Genomic DNA, 23,689 nt, shown 5'->3' with positions numbered 1-23,689 from the left:
ATGGCTTTTGATGGAGGTGGGGGTAGAAACAGCAGTACCATGTTCTACTTATTAAACCTGTCCTTCGTCAGATTTCCAGTGATGAGTACTAATGTTTGAGCTAGACTTCATAACAGGACATAAAAAGGTGACTAGCAGAATGCTCTGACAAGAGCAAATGATAATATCAGAATTTGCAAAATATTTGAGGACTTCTTTTTCTTTTCTATTCTTCATAGCGTCTTGTATCATGCTCATCACCATAGAATCTGAACACCTTCCAGTAGTGCATTAAGGAACGTGACTACACATCTGTCCTGTGTTTGTTCTGCCATCCTCTCCCGAGAGGGAGAAGTGTGTGTGCAGCAGAGTGTCTTGGTTTGGTAGTGCGTGGGTGGGGGAGATGGGACAGGTGTTGTTGTTTTTTTGGTTTTAATATCAATTTCCTGTTGCCATGTGTTTATATCACAGAAGACGAGATAAAAATGCACCTTGTAGTTGGAGAAGAAAGTGACAAAGTTTGTGATGGTCCTTAGTTCAGGGGGGAAGTTAATTCCACAGTCTTGGACCACCCCCGCAGAAAAGTCTGTCTCCCTTCCTATTGCCAGTTATGTCCTTTGATCACCACCACCCTAGGGTCATAGAGTCAAAGGCCAGAAGTGATCATTGTGGTCATCTAGTCTGTATAACATAAGTTATAGACCTTCTCCAAAAGAATTCCTAGAGCAGATCTTTTAGAAAAACTTGATTTAAAAATTGTCCGTGATGGAGAATCCACCACAACCCTTGGTAAATTATTCCAATTAATTACTCTCACTACTAAAAATTTACACCTTATTTCCAGTCTTAATTTGTCTAGCTTCAGCTTCCAGCCATTGGATTGTGTTAGACCTTTCTCTGCTAGATTGAAGAACCCATTATTCAATATTTATTCCCCCTTGTAGGTATTTATAGACAGTAACCAAGTCACCCCTTAACCTTTTGTTTGTTAGCTAAATGGACTGAGCTCCTTGAATCTCTCAGGCATATTTTCTCTCCTTCTATTTTCTCTCTTTTCTTCTCTTCTTTTCTTCAATTCTGTTTCTTTTCTTAGATTTAGACACAGAGACACACAGTATTCAGGCAGTGCACAGCCAGTTTCACAAAACAAAGAAAAAAAAAACAAACTCCCCACTCTCCCCCCCCCTTTATATCCTTTCCATGTTTTAGCTATCTAGCACAGTGTCACACACACACACACCACAACCACCACACTTCACCCGCCACCAAATCTTTCTGAGTCACTGCTTCCCCATCCTGTAAGTATGGCCTACATTCTTTGTTCCTAGTTGTATCCATTTCCATTTAGCCATTTAAAAACACGCATTGTTTGCGCCCAGTTTATCAAGTGATCCAAATGACTCTGTATCAGTGACCTATCCTCTTCATTATTTATCACTCCCCCAATTTTCCACGTTATCTGTGAATTTTATCGTTTTGTGTGTTCTCCAGATCATTGCTAAAGGTGTCAAATAGCTTAAGGCCAAGGACCAACCCTCCGGGACCCCACTGGAAACAGACCGACGATGGCGATTCCCTGTTTACAGTTACATTTTGAGACCTATCAGTTAGCCAGTTTTTAATCCTTTAAAGTATGCCATGTTCATTTTATATTACTCCAGTTTTTTAATCAAAATGTTATGCTGTACCAAGTCAAATGCCTTACAGGAAGTGTAAGTATATTATGTCAGTATTATTAACTCTTTCAACCAAACTTGTAAACTAATAAAAAAAAAATCGGGTTAGTTTGACAAGATCTACTTTCCATAAACCCATGTTGATTTGAATTAATTACATTACCCTCTTTTAATTCTTTATTAATCAAATCCCGTTTCAGCTGCTCCATTATCTTGCTCAGGATCAACATCAGGCTGATGTGCCTATAATTACCCTGGTTGTTGTATTTTCCCTTTTTACAAATTGGCACAACATTAGCTTTCTTCCAGTCTTCTGGAACTTCCCCAGTGCTCCAAGACACATTGAAATTCAACATTAATGATCCAGTGAGCTCCTCAGCCAGCTCTTTTAAACTAAAGCCATGTTTCAAGTCAAATTCCAGGTAGAAACAAAATCATTTAGACAGCATGGGCACAGACAAGATTAGAACATCGTAGACAAAGTAAATGTAGACTGACCAAGGGTTAAACCACTTAAGGAAATGAACAAAATCAATGGGGAAATGACAAATAATTAACAAAACAGAACACACTGTTTGTGTTACTAAGAAATTTTATTTTGGAGGGGAAAAAATAATGCTACTGTATAAGATAGGGGAGTTGCATAGCAACTTGGGAAACAAAGATGGAGAAAATTAAAAACATGCCTAAAACCAGAGACTATAAGAACACTAGTTTTCAAGTAGCCATAAAAATAAGAATTATTTAGCATCTCTAAGAATATTTACAGCTCAGTGAAGGGCTAAATGAAATTGAAAACCATTTCTGAAATTTAGACCAGCAAACTTAGCCTGGAAAAGTCTATTAAAATAGAATCAAAATTTTCTTAGGATAAACTTTTAAGTAAGTTTGACTTCAAGGAGAGCATTATTAATTATTATTAAGAACAAGAATACCTGGCTCTCATAGCAATTTTGATCAGATCTCAAAGTGCTTTACAAAGGAATTTAATAGATTTATCCCTGTTTTACAGATGGCGAAACTGAAGTACGGGGAGAAATGACATGCCTACGGTCACCCAGCAAACCTGTGGAGAGAAGATTTGTGGAATGGTTAGAGCACCAGCTCTGGTCCTAACAATACTAAAATCTTGCCTAAAACTTTTAACTCCCAATCCATATGCAGGCTGCATCCGTTTCTATAGGGGCTATAAGATCTAATTTGGCTCATAGTTTACTAAGTGACATATGGGGATAATCTTAGGTATCTAAGGGGGTTGATCTATTTAGTCTTGTCTGTTTTGATTAATAGCAGTAAGAGATTGAAGTCAGAGTTATTTTAGTCGCTTCTCCTTTTATGATTTTGTTCTGCACATTTTATTATTTACATTTTTCAGCTTTTTTCTGGGAGATCTGGATATATCTGCTGTTTCACTTCAAATGTTGGCAAGCTAGCTCTCAAATGTCGGGCTGGTTATGATGACCATCTACCACCAGGACCTTGCATTGCTTGACCTGGTACATTACCTACTATACCAGCCTGGGCCAGCAGAATGGAAGCCCTTAGGGACAGTGGATGTTACATGGCTATCAGTAGATTCTAATGGTTAGAGATGTTGGGTCTAAATTCAACTCTGACACTGACTCACTGGGTAGCCTTGTGCCAATCACTTAAACCGCACTGCATATCACTTTCCCCATCTGGGAAGGGATAATTTGTGCTACTGGAGCACCTAGGAGCTCCTGTCCTGGACCAGGACCCTATGGTGCTAGGTGCTGTACAAACGGAACAAAAAAGCTGCCACAGCCCCCAGGCGCTTACCATCTAAGAATAAGACAAAAGGCGACAGACAGCTGAAGACAGACAGGGGAGTACAAGTGAACAGCGAGACAGTGCTGGTCAGCATGATAGGCTGTTCTCAACACACCAACGGCCCATGTGTTGTCCATTCTTCTGCAGACATCTGGGCAAAGGAAAGTTCTCAGGAGGGATTTGAAGGTGGATGTGTGGATCTTTACAGGGAGCCCCACCAAAGGGTGTAGAGAGGAATGGGAGAAGGCATGAAGGTGCCTGTTTGGAAATTTAACAGGTGGGCAATGGGAGGCCGGCATCCTTGGTGATTGGAGGGGAGCAGCGACAGCCTGATAACAAACGAAAGATGACAGGGCTGGCCAGGATTGACAGTGAAGGGCCTTGAAAGGAAAAAGCAGCAGCTTATGTTTGATGTGCTAGAGAAGGGGGGCGTAGATGGATGGATTGATTCAGAGAGGGGGCTGACGTGGCCAACCCGACCAATGCAGCTTCTAAAGTCTAGATCTCACCCGGGTTTGGAAAGTCTGAATATTCAGAGCTGACCTGCCAGCTTCTCAGTTCCCCTTCTCCAAAACAGGGCGATTCTGCACAGGCCGATACCTGGTAATATCACCAGCATGAGGCAATGGTGTTTCAGCAGGGATTGTGTCAGACATGGCTTCGGAGCTATAGGCACCCTGACACCCTGTTCTGTCGGGTCACCTTGTTGTAAAGCTAGAGACCCCTTAGGAAATGTAGTGTGGGCTATGGGGATTTCAAATCCCTCCCAACTTTGGGGCTCTGGGCAGAGGCGACACGTAACCGTTGATAGTGGCAGGGGAGAGGTGGGGGTCACAACTGAAAGGTTTTGGTGGTATGCAGCAGGATTCGGGGCAGAGCATATACACCCTGGCAGAAATCTGGGGGGACACGTGCCCCCTCTGGGCGTCTGATTGGGGCGTACCTCTAGTCTTTTGTCCTGTGCAGCCCTAAGGTTGTGTAACGCTGATATTTCTTCCCTAACCCCAGAACTTCCCAAATCCCAGACATGGGGCCCTGTGGCCAGCAAGCAACTTACATAAAACAAAATAGATGCCAAAACTCCACTGCCTTCTATGTGAGGCGGTTAGCTCTGCCCAGCCCTAGTGCATTTATCGGAAATGCTTGGGGGAGGGAGTAGCCCGGGCGCTGCCTGGTGCAGCTGGGGTTAAGCAGCCCTGCCCAAGCCTGGGGCGATCGTTCCATAACCGGCAGCAACCACAGGCTCTGCTGCCTCTGCCCACGTGCTCCCCATCTCAGCCCTGCCCCTCACGTGGAGAGGGACGCACACTGCCAAGCTGAGCACTGCACAGCCACAGAGACAGCAGCATCCCCCGGAATCTGGCCGAATTGGAGCATCATGCACCGCCCCACAGGTAAACCTCTCCTCCTGCTGCTGATTTCAGTCAGGCTGTGCTTTCTGCAGAGTTTGGGGCTCCATGCAAGAATTTGGGGAGGGAAGGTATTGGTGCAGGGAATGCACATTAGTGATTTATTGGGGACAGGTGGTTGTAGTTTGTCTGGAGTGGCAAGCAGAGCAGGCGAAACTAGGATGCCAGTTGAATCTGTGGGTTTCCTGTTCTGGGAATATCCCAGAACTCTTAGCAATGCAAACTGTCCTCAGCAGGTCTCTTTGGGGTTCCCCCTCTGTGAGTCATTCTAGATTCAATTAAAACATGGACACAATCCATTTTTTCCCTCACAGGGAAATAAAAGTCAGATGTTTGGCAGACAGTAAATCATATCCTCCAGCTGATCTTGCCATACAAGGAAGTGCTATCAAAGATTTAGGAGAATACTATTGACAACATAGTTAAAAGAGCTGTGGATTCTCTCCGCTTCATATAGCGCTTCATATAAACTGTTCTTAGTTTGCTACTCTGGATCATCTTTATTCTCAAAAGCACACGTGCTTTCAGGCAGAAGCTTTGCTGGTATAAATTGTCATAGCTTTGTTGAAATCACTCTCCATTTCTGACTATTGAGTCCAGCTGGGGATTCCTCTCCTCCCTCCCCCCCTATTTTTTTTTAAGGTGCATTTCTCCAGTATTATGGAAACAAGTCTTTCTTAGCTAGTTATTTTCTTCAAATAGCAAATCCTCTTCTTTATTGCCCTGAGCTAGGATATCTTTCAAAATGTTTGTTGTTTTTTTTATTTGAATTATTGACATTTAGTGCGTAATTATACCACTTGAGTTTGGGTTGTTGTAGTTTATAGTTTCCAGGTTTTCTTTTTACTAACCAGGAGTATACACTATATCAATTCACATTTATTGAAGCAACATACCTTATTAAGATTCTTAAATTTTACCTTTTTTATGTTAGAAAATGGAGAATGCTGTATTTCTTATTTAATTATTAGTTAGTGATACATAGGAAGGTGGAAATAACTTTATTAAAGCCTGTTTTGTATTTAAAACTGATTTATTAAACCATATTAAACCAAGGAAGTATGAACGGTAGTTATAAATTGAACTGATTATTTCTGGTCAGCAGCTCTTTCAAGGTTTTAGAACTAGCAGATCTCATCCTTTCATACCTAGTTTTTATTCATAAATTGGAAGAGCAAAATGAGCTTTCCTGTTTTTTCAACTCCTTATTGGTTTCTCAATTTTGAATTAACTAGTCGTGGAACTGAAGTGGTTGAATAAACTGAAACAAAGGAAATATTCTGTCTGCACCTGCAGAAAAGGCTACTTCTGTCAGAAGCTGGTTTAGCACTTCAACAAGCTCTGGTTCCAGGTGCCAAGTCAGATACTTTCTCCAGTTTAATAGTTTGAATTTCTTTAAAGCTTTGGCAGCAAATCTACTGATTTAAATTTAAATAAAATAATAATGTTCAAAGATTTTAGTAGATTATTATAGTAAATCTAAGCCTTAATATCGGTTGACATTATTTTCAAATAGGTTTATTTTTAAAAAAGAAAAATATATTTAAATAAAGTCTGATTAAAATGAAAATTCAATTTTTAAAAAAATCATTCCTTTTTAGCCATCCTGGCTTGATTCAAAGTCCACTGAAGTCAAAAAACTCCCATTGATTTCTCAGGGCTTTGGATCAGGTTCTCAACATAAAACATTATATATGACATTCCATTTTCATAGATGAAAATGGATTTCCTTTATATTACTAGCCATGCTATCCTGACTTCAGGACATACCTATCATAGGCAGATGAGTATGTAAGAGTTCTCAGCCCTTCAGTAACACTGCAAGGGAAGGCAACAGGTAAAAGAGAAGCTATTGTAAACTTGTGTTTTCTCTTGCTTTTCCTTGGTCACCTGTTGCCTCATACTAAATACCCAATGTCTGGAAATGTTTCAGTGCAAGGGTCCTCAGAGTTTTGACCCGCCTGAAGTACACAGGGACTGAGAATGTAACACTGTCTGATCTAAAGTTCACTGAAGTCAATGCGAGTCTTCATTGCTTTCAAAGAGGTTTGGATCAGATCCTTTGTCAAGCCACCTCTCATTTCCTCTGGCTGTTGAGTTCTGCTAAAAGCACAGAATCAGCCATTTGAAGACCACATGGTCCCTTTGGTACTGTGGACTTTTAATATACATGGGTTCCAACGGCAAAATTTGGCTCAGAAATTCTCAGTAGAATCCAGCTTCTCCTTTACGTCTATGATTCTATTCTTAGACTTTGGCTGATGCAAAGAAACCACTTGAGTTTTGCTCTTGTGGTTTATGTGAACACAGGTACTTGGGAAAGTGTCTCAGTGGGTGTACATTTATGAAATAAGACCCGGTGAATGTTGCAGGGAGACGTTGCCAATGCTTGAGATGCATCATTGAGGCTGACTGCCAAAACCATCCTGAAGTGTCTGATTGAGTTAGATTGTCAAATGCTCAGCTCATCCCATTGTAGCACTGAGGGCCAGATTTTCAAATGGATTCAGCCCCAAACGTGCTGAGCCATTCTGCTAATCCAGACCTTACTTTGGTGACTAAATGTGGGGGGAGGCGGGTTGTTTGGAGCCATTTGGAAAATCTGGCCTCAATTGTGGTTATAAAATGGCCTTAGTTACTATAAGGAAAGAATAAGAGTGTGGGACATGTGAAATAGAGATGGCCCCAGAATTGGAATCATACATGGAAACCAGCCACTGCCGTATCCAATCTGTGCTCCCCTCATACTTCTGGGGTTCAGAAAAAATGGGTCCTGTGGCCAAAGTCATCCCTGGCTTTTTCTTTGCAAAACCCAAACTACTCCTGGCATCTGTTAGATTGGTGCACAATCATCTTTTTGCTTTCTTCAGCATGGGTCCCTATGTATAGTACAACCTCTCTGAGTTCATCCTTACGGTCCCCACCCAACGCACATATCAGCTCCCACTTCTGCCAGGTGGACTAATAAATCCCTATTTGTCTGTCCAATTTCCCCTATCATCTGTATGTTCTGAGACTCTGAGCTCCTTCAGGAACCTTTCTTTGTCTGGGAAGTGTGTAGCATATGGTTCATGCCAGCATACACACATGATGATGGTAGTCTCTCTACAAATCAGGTATTAAACAAGGCACTACCCTTTAAAATAGAGTATTGTGCTAAAATTCCCTCAATTAAATGATGCACATGAAATAAAAAAGTTATTGAACGTAATTACTCTCAAATAATAATGATTCCCTAAGTGATTGTGTGTAATTAATTAAGTTGCTTTTCTCTTTTCATGATCCCCCATCCACTCCTCTTTCTCCTTTTTCCCAGCTGTATATCCTTACCTTGCAAAAACTTAAGAACATAACTATCTTAAGGCAAGTTCCGATGCCTGATGTGCCAGATTATCACTAATAGGCATTTATTTGACAATATTTTCCTGTTTCTCTTGAAGACAAGATCTCCCCCTTGACCGCTACAATTAGCACTTCCCAGACCCCCCCACTTCTATTTACTTGCCCAGCCTGCAAACTCTTCACCTCTTTCTACTTCACCCTCCTTCCCCTTCAATCCAGCTTCATTGTGTAACAATAAAACTGATTCACCAGGAGTTAGATAATACCCTTGGATTCCTGTTTTATTTCATATAGTAGACAGGGTCCATCTGAGCCTATAACTCAAGCCTCCCAATGGATGCTGTACAGGTCTGATCTTGCAAAGATTTAATCTTACTAACATTCTTACGTTTTTTCTGGATCAAGCCTTCACTTGTAAGTACATAAAAACGGCCATACTGGGTCAGACCAAAGGTCCATCTAGCCCAGTATCCTGTCTACCAACAGTGGCCAATGCCAGGTGTCCCAGAGGGAATGAACAGAACAGGTAATCAGGTGATCCATCCCCTGTTGCCCATTCCCAGCTTCTGGCAAACAGAGGCTAGAGACACCATCCCTGCAAATCCTGGCTAATAGCCACTGATGGATCTATCCTTCATGAATTTTTCTAGTTCTTTTTTGAACCCTATTATAGTCTTGGCCTTCACAACATCCTCTGGCAAGAAGTTCCACAGGTTGACTGTGCGTTGTGTGAAAAAATACTTCCTTTTGTTTGTTTTAAACCTTGCTGCCTATTAATTGCATTTGGTGGCCCCTAGTTCTTGTGTTATGAGAAGGAGTAAATAACACTTCCTTATTTACTTTCTTCACACCAGTCATGATTTTATAGACCTCTATCATATCCCCCTTTGTCATCTGTTTTCCAAGCTGAAAAGTCCAAGTCTTATTAATCTCTCCTCAGATGGCAGCCATTCCATACCCCTAATCATTTTTGTTGCCCTTTTCTGAACCTTTTCTAAGTTCAATATATCTTTTTTGAGATGGGGCAACCACAGCTGTAAGCAGTATTCAAGATGTTGGTGTACCACGGATTTATATAGAGGCAATATGATATCTTATCTATCCCTTTCTTAATGATTCCCAGCATTCTGTTTGCTTTTTTGACTGCTGCTGCACATTGAGTGGATGTTTTCAGAGAACTATTCACAATGATTCCAATCTCTCTCTCTCTCTCTCTCTAATTTAGATCCCCTCATTTTATATGTATAGTCATTGACTCTGCATTGGAGGTGACTGTTGGGGAAGAAAGTTGGCTTGGGTCTTTCACCTTTTATCTTTCCACCCTCTCATCATCTGCCCAAACTTCAGGTATATTTGAATTCTGAATGTATCCAAATTCTCCGTTGGTGCAAATTGGCACAGTTCCATTGGAGTCAATGGAATTACACCATCTTATACCAGCAAAGAATGCAGCTCTAGGTATATGACACAAGGTATACAGAGAGTCCCTCATGCTCTGCTCTCTTTTTTTTTTGTGTTTTGTTTTGACTTTTGAGTTTCCTAGATGCTTATCTGAATCCAAAATTATCTAAGTCTGTCCCAAATTAGCTTGGCTCTATCCAGAAGTTATAACCTCCCTCTGATTCCTTTCAATGGGAAAAAAAGAAGGGGTTCTTAACCTGCAACTGGGGCATGCTGGTTGGTGCTGAACAGTTGTGGTTCTGTTTTAAGAACTGCTGGATTGTTTTTTCTGTAAGGTGCTGCCACTCAGTGGAGTAGCTGCCTGCAGCTCCAGGTAGCTCCTGCCTGCCCTGTGTTTGTGGCTCCCTTTCGGTGTTGGATCTGGGAGTGTTATCCAACTTCTGGCGAGTCAGTTCCCCCCCGCACAGAGGGCAATGGGGTTAAGAGAAGGAAGACAGGTGTCAAAAGGAGATTGTGGGGGGATCTGCTGTCTTCAAGAGAAATTTAGGGAAGAAAAAAGAAAATGCAGTTAAATATGTGTAGTGCACACTGAAAATGAGGGAGTTGTTATTTGTATTGTGATAGTGTCTAGAAGCCTCAACCAGTTTGGAGTCTCATTGTGCTTGGTGTTATACAACCAAGCAATCGAAAAATGGCAGGTCCTTCCCCAAGGCAACAAAGGAGAGGAGTGGCTGCTTAAATGTTTTCTTATCACTTACCTAGATTATGCAGAGCAGAAATATAATTTTAAAAGTTCAGAGTAGCATGTAGCCTTTGATAGGGGGCTAGCCATGAATTGTGTCCTGATCGGACTTGTCTGCATCTTGCATAAACTAAAGCAATTCTGACCTCTGCTGTTGGGTCAACGTATCATTAATAAGTGCAGCACTTCCTGCGGGGATTGTGTAATGTTTATGGACTTGATGTTGGCACGTAGCTCTCACCATCACAATTCCTGGCACCTGAGGTTGGTGTTATAATAAAGGTGGGGTTGAGTTACAAAATCTCTTTTGATTGGCAGGCAAATGTTCTGGAGAATTAACTGAATCTGTGTCTGTTACTCAAACTAATGTAACTCACTGATTTTAAAAATCATAGACTGGAGGCAAACCCTTTTCTTTTCCTGCATGTTCAGAGTGAATAAGAAATGCTCAGCAAAAGATAGATCAGAGCTTCTTTTCTCCTTCTCTTGCAATACAAGAACATAATTTAATTCCATTAAATTAAAAGGTGGCAAATTCAAAACTAATATGGGAAATAGACTGTCACCAGACATGTAATTGGACTAGGGAACTCATGCCCACCGGAAGTTGTTGAGGCTGAGAATTTAGGAAGATTCAAAAAGGGATTAGACATTTCTGTGGATATGCAGAGTTATCATAATTAATGATAAACATTTTTGCAAGCGATATTAAACCTCATGCTTCAGGGCTTAAGTCAATTTCTACGTATTAGAGATCAGGATGAGATCTAACGTGGGGACAGATTATCCACATCTGCCTTCTGTGACAGCTACAGAAACAGGGTCCTGGAACAGATCGCCCTCGGCAGTGGCGAATTAGCAACTGGGCCAACGAGGCCTGTGCCCAGGGGCCCTGGCCCAGTTGGGGGGGGCCCTGGAAAAATGGCACTCCCATGCCCCAACCTACTCCTGCTGGGGAGTGAAGTTGGTGCGCGGGGGCTTGCCTGGGAGCTGTTTGGCTGAAGGCTCTTCAGTCATCGGGGGAGATGGAATCCTACTGCCAGGACATTCTGTGACCAGCTCGCTGGCTGTTGCACTTTTGTCCTCATCCTTGGCTCAGGCACGGTTTGTAAGTCAGCAGGTGGAACCATATAGCTGCAGTTCCATTACAGACCTCCCTGCTGAGGAAGCCACTCCCCACCCAAGAGTACTACATGTGGGTGGGTGTGGCCGGCCATCTGGCACGGACTCCCTGCAGGTTGTGGTGCTGATCAGGCCTTTGGGAGCCAAGGCCGTGGCCCTTTGGTCCTTTTTGCTGCTGTGTTGTTCTTTTTCTATCACAGAGAATAAAACGTTGCCCTTCAGAAAACAGCTCCACCCCCCTTGTGTTAAAAATGGCTTGATTTGTCCTGCCCTGAAATTGCTGTCATCAGATCCTTTCACAGCATAACATGCGTTTTGACAAATGGAGATTGGAAGAATTCTGCTAACATGAATCTATTGTTATACTGGATCGTACTGCTGCTGTTACGGAGAGTTGCCATGCCCCCATCATTTGATTTTCACTGTATGGTGCTAGAAGCGGTCAGTGAGAACCTGTGTAAAAAAAGGCAGCACAATTGTCACGTGCTAAGACTTTGCAACTAGGCGCCTTGAGTGAGCTGCTAGTGGGAACGCTCTGTGCAGGACTGGCTGGTGTGACGTGTGTCACTGCTTCTCTCTACCTGAAGAAATGTCACTGCAAGCATCTCATCCGAAAGTGGCTGGTTCCATAGGCCCCGATGTTTACTTTTTCCTTGGGGTGCTCCATCCCTGCTCTGCTCCGCCCCAAGGCCACCCCCACACTCTGCCCCTTCTCCTAAGGCCCTGCCCTCGCTCCGCCTCTTTCTGACCCCTCCCTGAGGTCCCCACTCGCTGATCTCCACCCTCCCCCAAGCTCCTCCCCGAGCTGCCGAACAATTGTGACTGGTGGGTGCTGAGCACCCACAATTTTTTTTTCAGTGGGTGATCCAGCCCCGGAGCACCCACAGAGTCGCCACCCAGGGCTGGTTCATGAAAAAGATCTGGGAGTGGTTCTTTTTCTTCTTGGGTACCTCTACGCTGCACCTGCGGCTGAGCCTCCCAGCCCAGGCTCACAGGGTTGTCTTAACAGGGCTCATGCTAGTGCACTAATAATAGCTGTGTAGACATTGCTTTGACATTGCGGCTTGGACTCTCAAGGCCCCTCCCTCCCCCCAGCTCCATTCTGAGCAGCAAGGTCTACACAGCTATTTTTAGTGCGTTCGCATGAGACCACACAACTCAGTGGAACCTGGCCTGGGAGGCTCGCTCCCAGATGCAGTGCAGCTACACTCCTTGATCATGTAGAGAGCTTTGAGAGTCTGCTCCTGTCACTAACCTACCAGAAGTGGCTCTTTAGCTCAAGTGCTTTGAAAATCAGAGCCTCCAGGTTCAGTCCCTGCTGATGACTTACTGCTACAGATAGAAGTCCTAATACTGCAGGACTTAATAGCGCAGTTGCTTTAACTCAAGTGTTTTTGAAGCAGAAGGTGCTGATTTCTGTGCCTGTAGCTGAATATGATATAGTTCAGTGACCACAGAGCTGGGCAAGAAACGGTTTTCCCAGCCTGTGGAAAATGTTTGAGATTTCAGAAGTTTTTCCCGTTCGTCAGTGAGACAAACCAAAGACCTTTAAAAAAATGTTCACAGAATCCACCGCAGAGAAAGAGCGACCCCAGAGAAGCCAACATCCCAGTGCTTAAGGCTGTCATGTGGTATGGGAGTGTGAGGGGGAGGACACTCAGGTCAAAGTCCCCTCTCTTCCTAATTTGGAGCAGGGACCTGAACCTGGTTCTCCCACATCCCACGAGACTGCCCTGAGCACCAAGCTAGAGTCAGTCTCTCCTCTCCAAAAGCAACTGCTTCGTCAAAAATTCCTGACCATCGCTAATGAACAGTTTGAACCATGGACCCGTGCCAGCATGTTCATTTTAAACACCCAGATGCTTTAAGACAACTGTCTGACTGGTGGAACGTGTAACACCACTGCCCTGTATCAGACAGAATGTCAGGGTGTGTGTGTGTGTGTGTATGTATGTAAAAAAGAGAGAGAGACAACTCCATCTTGGCAGACACACAGGGATTGAACCTGGACTGCTGGGGCTATAACAGACTCTGCCCCTGTAAATCAGGCACAGAAAGAATCCCCTAACACACTCACCCATGGTTTATAAACACATCAAATGCCTTTTAGTGGCTGTTTCTACAGATGAAGGAGATTTTCCTTCAAGTCAGGTGAGAGGGGCCTGCATGTTTTGGAGCAGAAGGTCTTGATGTCTACAAAAGCAAGTTGAAAAATTCTGTGTGTTGTCAATGAATATTTTCAATAAAAATGTCTGGATTTTTTTTTTTACTTTGTTTGGATTTTTTATGGAATTGTTTTATTTTGTTTTCATTTTGTCAAAAAAACCAAAATTTGGTTTCCAGGTTTCAAAAACAGAAAAGTTTTAATTTTGCCCTCCATCTCCCCCCTCCTCCAGGGGCGGCTCTAGACATTTTGCCGCCCCAAGCATGGAGGGTCCGCTGGTCCCGTGGCTTCGGCAGACCTCCCGCAGGCGGGACCAGCGGACTCTCCGCAGGCAAGCCGCCAAAGGCAAGCCGCCCTAGCGGCGACCGGCAGAGCGCCCCCCGCGGCTTGCCACCCCAGGCACGCGCTTGGAGCGCTGGTGCCTGGAGCCGCCCCTGCCCTCCTCCTCCCACATTTTCCACTGGACAACCATTAAACCCTGAGCAGTCACAAAATCACTGTACCAGGTACTGCCACATTCAGTTTGAAAAGTACTTCCTTTTGTGTGTTCTTTCAGAAACACCAATTGGGCTCATTGCTGAGAACCTCAGGAAAGCCAGAGAAATAGCCCACAGTGACTCGCGTGTTCCTGAACAGCTAAAACATTATTTACAGAAAGCTCTGGAGGTTGCTGTTGGACTGGACCCTTACCTGGACGCAATGGCAACTGCAAAGTAATGAGATTTATTTGTTACCTTGTGCATTTTTCTCATGGTCTGATCAAAGCCGTAGATTTTCAAGGGCCTAAGGGACCCATAATCTCAGTGCTGCCCCAAGACTGTGGAATAAACTCCTGCAGGAACAACCACTTCACCTCCTTCCACTGTAAAGTGCAAGGCACATTTCTTTAACCTTGCCTTCTTTAACACAAACACAAAGCAATGTACCTATGTGGGGTGGGGGGTGGTGCATGCAAACACACACACATTGTTACATGTTTGTTATATATTATATATTTAAAATATAATAATAAAAAAATCCAAACCAAAACTGCACTGCACACACTTCTCCCCCTGGGGAGAGGATGAGAAAACAAACATAAGACAGATGTTAGTCATGTTCCTTAATGCATTAATGGTGGACGCGCTGATACTGTGGTGATGAACATGGTATAACGACCTGAATAGAAGAGACCTTGTGTAGAACACAAGCCATAGAATGTGATCCAATTCCCCATACTGAGCCCCAGGACTTGTATTTGACTAAAGCATATCTTTCAGAAAGGCATCCAGTCTTGATCTGAAGACTTCAAGAGATGGAGCATCCACCGCCCCCCCTTGGTAGAGTCACCATATGCATACCATTTCACAGTTTTCGTCTCTTTTAGAACTCATTAAAAACCCATAGTGCAATGGTTTTTTGGACTGGTTTTAGGAGAGCCAAGAAAGAAGGGGCTTGATTCTTCTCTGTTCCTGGAAAACCAGGGAATTTGTCTGAGTAAGGATTTGGCAAAACAATTGGTTAATAGCTAAGGCCCCAATGCTGCCTTGACCTTCACCTGGACTTCACTGGGGCTCTGTCCAGGCACAGGGATCCCCCCCCATGTGGAGCTCATTGCAGGATCAAGGCCTCAGAAGGAATGTCAGGATTTAACCACTAATAATAACAAGCTGTGTTTTTAACCATCTGCAACACTGGAGATCCTGCTCGAATGCAGCCATTGTTTTTTTTAAATGCTGTTCTCTATTTGCTGCTTCTAGTTAAGAGTAAACACAGATGAACTTTCTGTATAAAACATATTAGGAGCCTGAGGATTCAGCCCAACAGTAATAGCCTTTGTATGCAGTAGAGCTTTTCTCTCAAAAGTGCTTTACAAATATTAATTATGCTGCTAACTAAATTATTTTAGTAACTAAACTAATTAATTAAACTAATTTTAGGTATCATTAATTCAGAAGTCCAGTTGATACCCTCATTATTCCTCTTTGAGCTGCAGCATATTACCTGAGTGTGTAGGGTCTGCTAAATAGTTCCCATCTATCAGCATAAATTCTGATCTGTGGAAAAAGCCAGTTCTTTCTGAAATTGACAATGTGTAAACTGTTCCAGTCTGTGGATTACGGGAACGCTGAGCATTAGTTCTGTTGCTGAAATAATAGCTGATAGTTGTTTGACTTGCACTAGCTGTATGATAATAGCTATACATTATCTTATTAAAGTTGTTAAAGCATTTGTGAGGGGCAGAAAAGAGGTTATAGGAAATGTTCAGCTCGTCAAGGCTTGGATTATCTGAGTGTGTCTGATATGGGTTATGAATTCTTTCTCATTTTACTGAAGGTTGGCGGGGGGGAGGAGAGTAAAAATAGCTTCGTGGCGTAAAATTCTGGCCTGCAGAAACATCACAAGCCTCCTGGGATTGACGGCGGTGGCGGCTATTCTCTTCAGATGGGGGAATCTTGCCTGCCTGGTGGCTCTTGTCGTCTTTGATATCCCATGCTGTCTTCTTTCCAAAGCAGAGCCTCCCTACTCCTGGGGTCCCAGCGCTCGGGCGCCAGCCCAAGCCTGAAACTTTACATAGCAGTTTTACAGCCCTGTAGCCTGAGCCCCACAAGCCCAAATCATCTGACACAGGCCAGGGTGTTTAGTTGCTGTGTAGACATACCCTTATTTAGCCCTGTTTGATTGGCATACACTGTATGCTAGTTAGGCTCTGTGGAATAATGCCTGGCGACTCCCAAGATTATCTTCAGGGAGTCTCCTGATGTCCAGTGGGTTCTTCCCAGGTTACAGGGAGGAGGTTACATGAGCTCCATCTCCAAGGAATTGAGTCTTCTGAAGGCAGTAGCTCCGTTTTGGAGTTGGCAGCCCAGTCACAGAGGTCACAGAGATAACATACCAAGAACAGCTGGGGAGGTGCCACACATCAGCTCTCAATGATGGATCTCCTTTCCTTTACAGCTGTTCTGTTTTATATAAACCATGACCACATCCTACCTGATGCCTGGGGAGTTTTTGCTATTCTAGAGCTAGATTGACACGGAATTCTGTCACTTGTGGAGCATAGGAGGCTCTGGAACTTACCGCAGCAGAGCAATCTATTCTTTTTCTTCTTGTGATGCTGCTTGCCTGCTACAGAGCCCTCTGGGGACCCTTGTCATTCAGGGTACCAGCTGTTCTTCCGGGCCCCAATGTTCTTGCATATAATTCCATTATTTGTGGGCATGCCCTGTCTTGTGTGTGTGTGTGTGTGTGTGTGGAGGGATTGGATGGGGAGAGATTTGCAGATTTTGTACAGGACACTAACACTCAGCTGATTGTTTCCTTTTTAGAACAGCCTCACTCGAAGGCTGGCAACTGAATGTCGCAGGAGTTGAAACGAAAGTTAAGCCTCATAAAGAATGTGCCTCTGGCTATCTAAAAGGCAAGTCCATCAGTCCAAGTCATAATTAAATGCTACAAATTTTGAATGCCAGATACCAGTAAGACCATGATGCTTGTACCACTATATCCCATGCATCCGGAGAGAGGGTTTGATGGGTGTAGACAGACAATGTGAAAGTGTTTGAGACAAAAAGGATTTAAATGAGAGGTTTTTCTATGGTTGGATTCTTCTTCATTTTTCTTGAAAATCTAATTTTCAGACCTGCTCTGCCTCTTTCACAAACAATAAAGAGATCAGATTAATGTGGTGAAGGGCCATTTTTTTTCAAATGGCAGGTTGGCAGAGGTTGTTTAAGTGTGCTCGCAGTGGGGCAAGTATTGGTCCTCTCCAAACTAACGACACTTGGGGTTGTGTTCACGTGCAAAGCTATTGCACTAAATCTATTCCTGGACTCATTCTTCCCAGATGTTGCCATCTTTTCCATGATACATCATTGCAGTGAAGCACTCTTGTAATGTATTACACTAATACATTGTTCAAAGGACAGCGCTGATGATAAATTTCTTAAATGATGGTGCTGTCTAGGGATAATGACTCTAAGAGCAAATGCAAGGTAATGTGATTTTTTTTAACCTGGTCCCAGAAAGAATACAGGAGACATCTTAAAACCATTTTCTTCTGGGGGGAATGTTAAAATATGCAATATTTCAAGCACTATTTAACAAGCACTTAAACAATACCAGCATTGATGATAAAGGTTCTACACTTAAAACCAGTACTTTCATTCTGTTGTCGTTAGCAGCGTTTTAGATGAGATGCTGTCAGATTCTGTTGTTAAACCCCTATTCTAAAGTGTTTTACAATGTGATTAAAAAAGAAAAAAAAGGATGATCACTTAGAAGTTAGATTTAATTTTCACTGTGAACAATGTATTGTCTTTAATATGGTTATTTTTAACAGTTTCTTCTATTCTTTGAATAGGCCAAGTTCTCAGGATGTTTGTTCATATGGTTGGAGCCAAGAGGATTTTATTAATTGGCAGGCTTAAAGGTTACAGTATCCTTGCTATGGCGGAGGCATTGCCAGATGATGGAAAAATAACTGCATGTGCAGTAGAGCCATATCTTGGAGTGAAAAGCCAGGAAGCGTCTGATTACTCATCTCATGTTAAACAGATAAGTGTGAAAGTGGGGCCAATAGCAGACACTTTGGAGGTAAACTCACTTATTATTATTAATTACTACTACTACTAATAATTCATTATTTGTATTATTGTAGCATTTAGGAGCCCCAGTCATGGACCAGGATCCCATTTAACATGAGATGCTGCACAGAACAAAAAGACATTTCCTGCCCAAAGTGGTTACAATCTTAAGGAAGGGGATATTTGTTTTACAGCTGGTTGTGGTATTGGTTACAAATACATTTAGTCCTATTTCCTGTCCACAGGTTGTTTGCTGATTTAGCCTGATTTCTTTGTCATTTGCAAATATGAAAAAAAAAATGTTCAGTGCGTGGATTGTTCAAGAACTGTTCATTTCAACTATTTAGTTGGGGCTGTTTGTTATTCCTGGTGCGTGACTGGACTGCTAAATCACATGGTATTGTTTCTTTTCCCTATCTAGAAGCGTTGAAACTTTTTAATCAAGAGAACAATTCATCTCTAAATTCAGTGGACTTTGGCTCAAACCCATAGAAGTCAATTGAAGCTTTTCCACTAACTTCAATGGGCTTTGGATCAGAGCCTATGATTCCCAAAGCAACACATGGAGAAAGTATACATGTGGCCCTCTGTGACTGACCCCACAGAGACTAGCCATCTGGTACAGTTTATAAAAGAGGGACCAAGTTCTGTAGCTAAAGTGGTCGAGGTCTTCGCTTTGGTGATACTCTCTAGATATCTTCCTACTGATGACACAATCAGGGAATCAGGACAAAAGTTTTCCACTTCCAAAGCATTATCTAGCATGGTAGCTAGATTTGGTTTGTCTTGTCCATTAGCTGGTCCCATGGGAGAGTAAAGCCTACCACTGATACCTGCTAATGGAGGCACTCCTTTATCTGAAGTGTTAGCTACCCAAACATTTGATTCGGAAGGTTGAGGGTTCTATTTCTGCTGATAACCCATGGTAGACGTCATTAAGTAAGGGACATTTCTAGTACTAATGCCAATCAATTTGAGACTGAAAATGACGTCAGTTTAAAGTGTAACATTATTTGCATTAGCCGGGATTGTATTCGTTTCTAAAATTGAATGGCCAGGAGCTTTTTGACCTCTGGCTTTTGTGACCTATGCAATTGATAGGAAAGAAACAAAGAGCTTTGGCATGCATCCTGAACACGAAATGATACAGATCACCTGCAACGAGTGGTGTGTAAAATCCTTGCTCCCTGCAGTGAGTGTGAAAATAATTGAATTGCTGTTGCTCTCTAGTGCTCATTCTGTGCAACTGACTTACTGTGACTGAATTAAAATATCTAGAGGCAGGCGGGGTACCTGCTGTGAAGAGATTAAAGAAGGGACCAGAATGGGAGCGAAGACATGAAAATTAAATCCTTGAAACATAATGCTGCAATTGATTTTATATCTTATTGTTGCTTCTTATCAGCAACCACCAAAAGAACATTCCAAGCATAATCCTGCAGGAGGCTCAGTGCCTTGAACTCCCATTTAAGCTAGTGGGAGTCCAAGGTGTTCGCTATTTGGTTGGAGGTGCTTATTGCCTCATGGCTGTGGATTCCTTGTTATGAAACGATTGAAGAATGACTGTATCAGCGCTTGACCCTGCACCAATGAAGTCAATGGACAATTTGTCATTGACTTCAACAGGAGTAGGATCACTCTCTTAGGAGATGGGAATTTTGTTAGATTAACTACAACCTGTGGAACTCATGGCCAGGAGGTGTTGTGAAAGCCAAAGCAATACTGGGTTCAAAAAAGAATTAGATAAGATAATGGGGGATAGCTCCATCAATGGCTATTAGCCAAAATGATCAGGGATGCAGAACCATGCTCTGGTATCCCTAAGCCTCTGACTGGATGACAGGAGATGGATCATATTATAATTGCCCTGTTCTGTTAATTTCTTCTGAAGCACCTGGCATTGGCCACTGTCGGCAGACAGGATACTGGGCTGGATGGACCATTGGTCTGACCCAGTATGTCCGTTCTTATGTACATGGAAAAAAAATGTTTAAGGTTCAGCAGTAATGACAGTAACATATTTTTCATGGAAAAGACATTACATTTTAAAAAGAACAGGGGGTGGGTTTAGGTGCACAATTCCCTTTGAAATTGATGAGTTGTGCTTCTAACCTCCATTGGGCAGCTGTGAAAATCCCAGTGACATTTTTAGGTAAACCTGTAAAAACAAGAGCTGAAAATGCCTGTGTGCAGCTCAAGTTGATTTCTTAGAGCGAAAAGATGTTTTTAGTTATGTTCTTCTTCTGTTGAAGTGGTCAGATATCTGTGTACCTTACACAGGTGCTCAATGAGACGTGTGTTAGCTTCTTTCTCTTAACCTTAGAGCTAGACAGTGTTGTGGTGAACCGGTGCTCTGAGATAGTATGGAGAATCCACTGTCTTAGGTGCCTGATTGGTGTGTCGTGCTCATGTGCTCAGGGTCTAACTGACCACCAGGAATTTTCCTGTGGGTCAGATGGGCTGACAACACTGGGAGTTTTCTGTTTCCCTCCGGAGAATGTAGCATGGGTTGCCTGGTAGGATCATCAGGACATATGTCACCTAATCAGTTCCCTTCTGGTGACATTGGGCTCTAATGGTGCCTAAGTCTCTCTCCTGTCCTCTGCCGGTGGCGCACAATAGATGAGTCTCCCGAGAGCTAAAATGCTTTAGTTTAGCAAGTCATTGGGCTCAGCATTCTCTGGATTCTCTGGGTGAAATGTAATGTCTTGATATGTGGGAGGTCAGACTAGATGATGTAATGGTCCCTTCTGGTCTTAAACTTATGAAGAGATGAAAGCTCAGCCCAATTGCTCTCTTCCATGACAGAGCCCCAATAAATTAGTTTTCTTCACAGATGCTCCACAGGGGTCATGGGAGACAGAATCGTCCTGACCCCCAAGTCATAGAGTGGCAACAAAAATTCTCCTTGAATGTTACTGTGGCCCATAATCTGCAATAGGCTCTACAGGAACTGTGCCCACAGCTATTCAGCAAATTTGATCCATATAGGTCATACCTACTGGACATGATTCCACAGCTTTCCTAATTCATCCCATCCCCAGAGCCCTCTCTACTGCCGTGATGGAGCTTCCATGCAGCATAGCAGCAGAGCACAGAGGATACATGTATTCCCCCCCCCATGCAGGCTTCCCAAAGCCTCTCCCTCTGGTTACTTAGACATATAAATGTAGCAAGATACTTAGTCCCTTTGTCAAAGATTACCTGCTCTGCACATCCTATTGCATGGCTTTGTTTTGTTTAGCACTGCAGGTAGAAATCAACTCTGTGAACACTGCATGCCACCAACACTGGGAAGATACATCATGCATGCTGAAGTCATCTTTAATAGGACTGCCTGGCATATTTTCTGAGCACTATATATTCCATCCGTGCCTCAGAATGCTACCAGGTTGTACAGTATTTAGATTAGCATAGTACTCCCACTAAAGTTAATGGGTGTACTCATAAGCTTAGAGTTAAGCACATGCTTAAGTGCTTTGCTGGAGCAGGGCCTGAGATAGACACGCTGCTTATGGTGAAAAGCTGCATGTTTGTTAATGCATTTTGGCAACTTCTCCTCACCTGCAGCTCTTTATGTGCAGTGCAGTAAAATCTTTCCTAGAAATGTAGCTACCACTTCTGAAGGGATTCTCCGCTTGTGTAGGGACCTACCTCCTGCAGGTGGCTGGCATATACAAATCTGTCCATGGAAGAGGCAGAGTGTATAATAATAATGCAATAGCCTTTTCACATTTGAATACTTGGTTCAAACCTGCTTTAGGTGCAAGTGAAAATAGGCAGCAAAGGGCAGTGGTAGCCTAGCATAAGGTGTTCTTAATCCACTTCCTTGCATGAAAAAACAGTCTCTTGGGTCCCGAATTTGGTACAGATGAATGACCAAAAATACATTTCTTTCCGAGTGGGGAAAAAAGAGGTATGTTGCATACATATATGCACAACTTCAATAATTTTAAACTCTTTTGAAATAAGCACGGAAGCTTCCCTTTTCTGTGTTCAGACTTCTGATGCTCACATTGACACTCCAGAATCATTTCCAAACAAAACCCTTTCAAAAAATACTCGGATGTGTGGTATTCTAGCTGAATAACATGCCTTCACACATATGCAAGGGTCGTACATAATGAGCCCAGTCCTGCATACAAAACTCCCATTGACTTGTGGGGGAGTTTTTGTTGAACAAAGAATGCAGGATTGGGCCCAAGGTGAATGCAAAGTGCAGGGGAAACGATTCAAGTCTGTTGTTTTTGTTATGGCCATTTCAAAATCTAAAATACAATGTAAAAAAAATAACGTGCTTGCAGAAGATTGCGCTGATTGCAGGGCATTGTGCAACCATGTAGGGTTTTTTCTCTCTCTGTTCCCCCCCCCGCCTCTTTACTAGAGAGAATAGGTGAATAGGTTGAGTTGCAGATCTCATTTCTCCTGTTTTGCTGCTTGTGAAGTCTGCCAACAGAATCCACCTTGACAAAGTCAAGGACTCTGCGTTTAATGTTGAACTGAGTGAATAAATTATGCATGAAATTGTGTCGGAGTCTCTAGTGTGCAGAATTGCTCCTTTTGATATGAAAGGTTAATTCAGAAAGGAGTCCAAAATAGCTGGAAATTGTGGGGATAAGTGGATAGTATTCACTGTTGTGAGCTGTTATTACTAGAAATTGCATTCCCTCTCTAGCTTCCCCTGAGATTTAGCTTTGCCAGTGAATATAAACTGTACTCAATAGAATAGCATTTAGGAGTAACCAGAGTGTATGTCCACATACAGTAAAATATTCTAATGGTGTTTTAAAAGGAAGTTGAACTTTTTCATGTATATCATGTACCCTAAGGAAAAATTACTATTACATTTAGGTCAAGAACAAGGTGTATCAAAGGTAATGAGTTTGGAGTTTATCTTTATTAGAATATACTGACTATACGATCCATATCAAAGAAACTGGACAGTCATTCTGCTGAGCGAGTCTGGAGGTACTTGCAGTGAGCCGTGGTTCCAATTAAGACTACATCAGGTTTTAAATAAGATTTGGTGGAAGATTCATTCATTTGCTCATTCAGGGTGTCTTGTCTCTAATTTTTTTTTGCCGTAACTAGCAATAGTTCTATGCTCTTTAACATGTTGTCTTCCAGCGTACTTTCAATATGCTACACGGTTCTATGATTTTTTAAAAAAGAAATAATTTACTGTAAGAAAAAACAATAATTGCAGGCAGCCAAGCTAACTCTGGATTAAGACAATTTGTCTTGATGCTTCTGTAGCAGAGGGATGGGGACTGCACAGAAATTGTTCCCAAATGGGTTTCCGCCAAATGTTTTGCAGACAAATGATTTCCTTCTGGATCTCAGCCTCTCACCCAGTCCAAGATACTTGGGCTGCACCTCTCTTCCTGCAAATAGTAAAGACAGGTCAGACTGCCCACGGGATCCTGGGTTGGGCCACAGCCCTTCTCTACCCATTGCAATCCCATATTTTAAAGGTACTCCTGGGGATGGCAGTGAGA

General features: G+C 42.8%; 1 protein-coding gene across 2 annotated transcripts in view; it reads left to right on the top strand.

The window, feature by feature from the left end:
- The first annotated feature begins 4,794 nt into the window (after positions 1–4,794).
- The window catches only part of LOC120369035 (2,4-dienoyl-CoA reductase, mitochondrial-like), a 50,995-nt gene continuing 32,100 nt past the window's right edge, over positions 4,795–23,689 (top strand). For both annotated transcript variants that reach the window (XM_039481915.1, XM_039481916.1), the window contains exons 1-4: positions 4,795–4,840; positions 14,183–14,339; positions 16,935–17,026; positions 17,969–18,201. In XM_039481915.1, coding sequence (XP_039337849.1) covers positions 4,825–4,840; positions 14,183–14,339; positions 16,935–17,026; positions 17,969–18,201 — 498 coding nt within the window. In that variant the 5' untranslated portion in view covers positions 4,795–4,824. The remainder of the gene's footprint in view (positions 4,841–14,182; positions 14,340–16,934; positions 17,027–17,968; positions 18,202–23,689) is intronic.

This window comes from Mauremys reevesii, linkage group 7 (genome assembly GCF_016161935.1).
Source record: "Mauremys reevesii isolate NIE-2019 linkage group 7, ASM1616193v1, whole genome shotgun sequence".
Lineage (NCBI taxonomy): Eukaryota > Metazoa > Chordata > Testudines > Geoemydidae > Mauremys > Mauremys reevesii.
Note: the sequence above shows the minus strand (reverse complement) of the source record. Positions and strands in the feature narration are given on the sequence as shown.